Source organism: Rattus norvegicus, chromosome 17 (assembly GCF_021556685.1).
Source record: "Rattus norvegicus strain SHRSP/BbbUtx chromosome 17, alternate assembly SHRSP_T2T, whole genome shotgun sequence".
NCBI classification, from domain to species: Eukaryota; Metazoa; Chordata; class Mammalia; order Rodentia; family Muridae; genus Rattus; species Rattus norvegicus.
Genome location: NC_141550.1, coordinates 40,251,066 through 40,257,426, shown reverse-complemented (window position 1 = coordinate 40,257,426; position 6,361 = coordinate 40,251,066). Strand labels below are relative to the sequence as shown.

At 46.4% G+C, this 6,361-nt stretch overlaps 1 protein-coding gene across 48 annotated transcripts in view; it reads left to right on the top strand.

Annotated features, from left to right (window-relative positions):
* Gpld1 (glycosylphosphatidylinositol specific phospholipase D1) overlaps positions 1–6,361 on the top strand; it is a 48,104-nt gene that overhangs the window by 362 nt on the left and 41,381 nt on the right. For 4 of the 48 annotated variants that reach the window (XM_087590105.1, XM_087590082.1, XM_087590123.1 and 1 more), the window contains exons 2-5: positions 1,751–1,889; positions 2,401–2,557; positions 4,711–4,762; positions 5,157–5,483. In XM_087590105.1, coding sequence (XP_087446231.1) covers positions 5,387–5,483 — 97 coding nt within the window. In that variant the 5' untranslated portion in view covers positions 1,751–1,889; positions 2,401–2,557; positions 4,711–4,762; positions 5,157–5,386. 48 annotated transcript variants of the gene reach the window in all.

Here is a 6,361-nt window from a genome sequence, read left to right as displayed (position 1 = left end):
ATCACAGGGGTCGCAGGAAGCGGGAGCGCAGCGGCGGGGACGCGCGGGGCGTCGGGGACGTGCAGGGAGGCGGAGACACTGAGAGCGCCCTCTCTCTGAACTCGTGAAGTGGTCTGTGCTTCCCGTGAGCCCTTCTCCAGGGCCTGCGAATGGAAAGATTCCCAGAAAGATGAATTTGTGCACACAAGTCACCTTTCTCAATGTTGGATGCTCACCTGTCATTTCTTAGACCTTAACTGTGACAGGAGCACTTTCTGTTCCCCAGTTCCCCAGCCCTGGCAATCTGCACTCGTTCTGGAGATGGCACCAGGACCAAAATCAGATGCTGCAGCTACTGAGCATTGGGATTGGGAGTCACTGTTCAGTGAGGAGCGAAGTGTGGCTCAGTAATCTGTTTCTTGCATGCTTTTCTGCGTATTCTCTTCATGAATTTGGAGCACAGCGTTCCTGAGCACTGGGATTTGGGGTAACCGTTCAATGGGGTCAAAGTGAGGCTCAGGGATTCCTCTTGCATGCTTTCAGTGTGTTTCCTCTGTTGGTCCTGAGCAGGGTGCTTCCAAAACACTGGCCTTTGCTTCATGACCTAACTGCTGAACATCAAGCAACTAACAAAGCAGAAGTCTGGCCAATTGGTAACTGGAAACAATCAAAATAGAAGTAATAAGGCCAGTGTTGCGGTCCATGCCTTTAATAGCAGCACTTGGAAGTCAGAGGTAGGAGGCTCTCTGTGAGTTCAAGGCCAACCAAAGGTATATACTGAAACCTTGTTTTAAAGAAGTCAACAGGGGTGTGAGGATTGAACAAAGCACCGTTGTTACGTTCTCCATCCTCCTGTTACATCTGGGCCCCAAACTCTGCAGCAGAAAGAAACCCCGAGTTTTTATTTGAATAAAAGAAATAGCAGGTTTGTGCTCAGAATATGTGGAGTCAAATGCTGCTGCTGCTGCTGCTGCTGCTGCTGCTGCTGCTACTACTACTACTACTACTACTACTACTACTACTACTACTACTACTATTGTTATTATTGAGGAAATATGTTACTATGTAGTTTAGGATGACCTACATCTCCCAGTCTTCCTTCCTAGAGTTCTGGGATTACAGGCAAGCACTACGTGCCCCAGTTAGAATATTGTATTTGCAAAATGCCTCTGATGCACTTTTAATTGTTGGTTTTGTATTCCGCTGAGTCAGAGCCTCCCAGTTTTGTGCCAGTCACATCTGGCGAAGAAGTCTCAGCAGCAGGATTTAATTGTATGTGCGGTTTGGTGTGCGCACGTGTGTGCTGCGTGTGTTTACTGCTTTGTCCTGTATTTTATTGAGGGAATTAGAGAAGGGGTCAAGATACTAAGGGCCTCCGGTGGCTTTCCTGGCTCTCGCAAGCTGGCCTTGATGCCTGCTGCCTGTAGGGGGCGCTCTGCTGACAGACCATTCTATCTTCTCTGGGCATTCCTTCAGGTCATGTCTTAGTCGCTGTAGACCACAAACTTGAAATCAGCTGTGTATTCAGAATACAATCTAGAATTCATCGTCTCTTTCCCTCTCCCTTTTCCTCCTTCCTCTCTTTTTATTTTATTTCTGTCTTTTTTAAGTTGGGAGATTCAACTTAAAAAAAAAAAAACCAACAGGAATAAAAGAAAAACAGAAGCCAATATCAAATGCACTGTGGTGTGTAGCCCAGGCTGTCCTTGAACTCAGTGTGTCCACGGTGTAGATCAGAAGTAAAAATAATTTATTTACTTACTTGTTGAAGGAAGGAGCTCACCAAGGCACCCGTCCCTATAGTCTGAGAAGTTCATTAAGTGGCACTTGAAACGTCCTACACTGACTCTTTCTTCCCAGCAAGCCCTCCAGCCTCTTTACTTCTCCGACGACTCCCAGACCTTGGATGGGTATGCTCACTGGGACCCATAGGAGAAATGCACGGGGAGACTGGAGCTTTTTCTTTTCTCCTTGTGTTCCTGGGTACCATTAGTTTCCAGTTCCTGGCTCCTAAAACGAATTTATTTATGCGAAGAAGGGGAAGGTTGCCAGAATTGATTTTTTTCCCTTCTACCAGTGGGTCCCTGGGATTGGCCTTAAGTCATCAGGCTTGGTAGCAAGTGCCTTTACCTGGTGAGCTATTATTCTCCCTGAAGCCCCACTCTCTGGATTCATACACCCTCTTCCCCAGCTGTTGTCATGTCCTATAAGACAGTGACAGAGAAAACCAGAGAAATGAGTTGCTTTATTTTGAACACTAAAATTATACTTAAAGCTGTGCTTGGGGGGGCTCAGGCCTGCATTCCCAGAACAGAGATGTAGAGACATAGAGATAGAGAATTCAAGGTAAGGGCTGGGAAGATGGCCCAGTGGGTGAGAGTGCTTGCCTTACCAGCCTAATGACCTGAGTTCAATCTGCAGAACCCATGTAAAAAGGTGGATGCAGTGGCCATACCTATAATTCTGCCACTCCTATGGCAAGGTAGGAGGTGAAGATGGACGGATCGCCCCGAAGCACCAGTTAACCTGGAGTACTCTGAGGAGCAGAAACATGAGGAGAGACCCTGCCCTCAAGAAGGTCCTCTCTCTCTCTCTCTCTCTCTCTCTCTCTCTCTCTCTCTCTCTGTGCGTCCTGAAACTTGTCCTCTCACCTCCACCCTCCACATGTGTGTCTGCATTCACACACACACACACACACACACACACACACACACACACACGAATAAATCAAGGCATAAATCAGCTACATAGGTGGTGTGAGGACATGCGACTTTATACAAAACTATTGTATTTCATCATTTTTCTGCATATGGAGACTTGTTTTCATTTCAATGGCTTCATCCAGGTTTTGCTTTATATCCATATCTAGATTTTTAGAAATAATCTTATACCGGCTAACCTGAAAGCAAAATCATTTTACTAAAAGGAAATAGCTCCATAAATGGGTTTGGGATATATAACTCAGTATTAGAACAGTTGTCTAAAATTAACGAAGCCCTGGATCCAATCCCCTGTGCCACAAAACCCAGACTAAACGAAAACCAACAAGGGAGATAATAGAAGTTCATGGTGAATCTTTTGGGTGGGGAGTTTTCTTCTGAATGATCGTTGTGACGGTGTATTGTACTGATGCTATACTAATCTCCATTTAAAGTGCATTGTATGTTGACTCATGTGATATCCACAATGACCCAGAAGGTGGAAACTATTATTACCTCTGAATCACAGAGAAGCAGCAGTGTGTTTTACTAACCTACACAAGGTCTCTGAGACTGAGGCTATGCAAATGAAGTACACATTCTCACCGGCTCCTGGGATGCCTGCATACCTGCTTTTCAGAAAGTCTCCAGATGATGGAATCACACTTTCTTTATAACAAAGGCCTGCATTATCGAGGGGGCATCAGTAGGAAAGAATATTGTCATAGGCAGGTAGGCACACACATATGTAGAGGTCAGGATCTTTCTCAATAGCTTTCCTCCATCTTGTTTCCAGGATGGTCTTTCATCAAACCTGGAGCTCACTGATTTGGTTAGGCTGGCTGGCCAATGAACTCCAGGAACTGCTTGCCTGGTTCTCCCCAGCCCTGGAGTTACAGGTGCATGCTATTGTGCCTGGCTTTTAAATGTTGGCAAGGATGGGAACTCGGTTTGCATGCTTGTGATTTAACAAGTAAGGCATCTCACACAATTTCCTGTTATTGACTGGCTACTCTTGGGTGCTCTTAGGTTTACCAATGTCCTTCCTAATTTATCACCACTATCATCTTATTGCAGACTTTAGGCAGCTCAGAGTGAGAGGTGGGCCACAGACTGTGTGAGTGGCTAGGGCAAGAGGACACAGAGGAGAGCATATTCCTCCAAGGGACAGCTGGCTCCCCACTTCAGTTGAGTGTCATGTCACAGGAGGATGTAGGGTCAGGAAGTCAGTTCTTTGGAGGTTCTTTTTTGCTCTGTATAGGGAGCTAAAATTCAAGATTTATATGTGAATTTCCTCACTTAGAAAAAGTTAGTCTGGTCAAGTATGCTGGGTTCACACCTACAGTCCCAACACTGTGAGGTGCAAGCAGGAGAATTTGGAATTTAAGGGTATCCTTGGCTCTACAATACGGTCAGAGCTTTTCTGGCACACATGAGATCCCATTGACAAAAACCCAAAAGCAAGCAAAGTAATGTAAGTTTATAAATGCCCAGCTATCTAATTAAATAACCAAAAAACCAACCAACCACCACCACCACCACCACCACCACCACCACCACCACCACCACCACCACCACCACCAACAACAACAACAACAACAAAAACTTGTAGCCTGTGGCTTAAAGGCAGTTAGAGGCAGTCAGGACCAGTGTCCCTAGGTGAGAGAACTCCAGAAACCATGTCTTCGGGTTTGAATGGGGCTGAGTGAAGATTACATAACCAACTGCTGCCTGGCAGACAGCCGGCTCAAATTATCCCGTCTTTTGTTCATTCATCCCTTCCCCTTGCCTAGCCCAAGGATGAATACTGTTTCTTCACAGTCTTGTGGGAGCACCCTGCTGCTTTGAGCACTGACAGTGCATCATTTGGGTGTTAAGATCACCGTCATTTATGTCCACGAATGACCTGGATTGTCTTCCTTGGACTGCCTGTTTCTGATTGGCTACCTCATGATGAGTCTATTCTGAGCCCGGGTATTTTCCAGACCCTTGTCTCTTCGCCTTAAATCTGCTTCCTGCCTCCACCTTTCAGGTGCAGTCTGTATCTTTGGGCTGCAGGAATCCTTCCTTGCAACACATCTCGGGTAAGTCCTGTTGGAAGAGCCGGAGTAGAAGACCAGGAGTGGCTGGGCTTGTGTAACATGCTGACCTGTCAGTATCTGTTGCCAAATAACGAAAAGAGAAGCCGGTTCTAGGTGATCACCATAAAGGCTTTCCCAGCATGCACTTGGGGCTTGGGAGGATGAGGAAACTCTGATAAAAGTGTGAGGAAAGTATATCGGAGATGCTGCTCGTGGACAGGGAGGTAGAATCAGAGTGACTGTCAGCTGGCACAGGTGAGTGCCTCGTTTGGAAAGCAAGTTGAAGGCAATTGCCAAGCCAATTGCCTGTTAGCGGGAAATCTGGGTGGGTGGGTAATAAAGTGCCTCCAGCCAAAGACTTGTAGATTCCAGCAGATTGCTTTCTCGCCCTTCCCAGGTGGACAGTTTGTTTGCTGTTCTGGAAAAGCTAAACAGTGGGTGATCCGTTGACTTCATTGACTTCATAGGAAAACAGCATTATTTTGAAACGAGACTGGGCTTGGTTTCCTGTGTCAGTGACCTGTGTAGAGGGAACACACCGAGTCTCTGCCTGGATTTTGGAGTCATAGTCTGGCTACAGCTTACGCTGACCCCACATTAGCAGAGCAGCTGAGGAGGAATGACAACATGTCTGTAGGCAGGCTGTGGTCTGGCCTGCTGCTCCTGCTGCTTTTTTTCTGCTCTAGAAGTTCATCTTGTGGTCTCTCAACACATGTAGAAATAGGTAAGTACTGGGCTCTGTGTGTGTGTGTGTGTGTGTGTGTGTGTGTGTGTGTCTGTGTGTGTGTCTGTGTGTGTGTCTCTGTGTGTGTCTCTGTGTGTGTGTCTGTCTGTCTGTTTACATACAGGATCTCCTGATATAATTCTGGATGCCTTGGAGGTCACTGTGTAGAATGGACTGGCCTCAAAGTTGAGGTGATCTTTCAACCTCTCTCTCCTGAGTGCTGAGATTATGTAAGTTTGGCACCCATTCCTGGCCCTTCGTGTGTTAGTTTTTAAAGATTATTGTTGTTGTTATTATTATTATTACTATTTGGTGTGTGTGTAAGTGTATGCACATGAGTGCAGGTGCCCTTGAAAGTCAGAGGCATCAGATGCCCCCGGAGCTAAAGTTACAGGCGAGTATGAGCGACCCAATGTGGGTACTTATGATCAAATTATGTCTCTGTCAAGAGCACTATGTGCCCTTAATCGCTGAGCCATCTCGCCATCCCTCTTTGTGTTATTAAAAGAACAAGAATCCATCAATAAGCTTAAGAAAGAGATTGAAAGTCTATCCCACATGTCGGCACGATTCCTCCTCCTTTGGGAAGTGGCCTGACAGTGGAGAGGAGAGAGGAAGATTAGAAATGTCCAGGGCTAGGAAATGGTAGGTGGGCTCCATGGGGGGATAGGTTGGTAAGAGGGCTGAGGCCCTTATGTTCTTTTATGTGAGGCCATTGGGTGTTCCTCACAGGGGATAGTGAGGAATGGAAGAAAATCCCAGAACTAAGAGAAGGAAGGTGGATGCCTGCGGCAGGAGTGTGAGATTGGTCTTGTTGCTTTTATACTTCCAAGGATAGACATTTCTAGGTAGATGTAAAAGGCCATGTGCGGCCATGG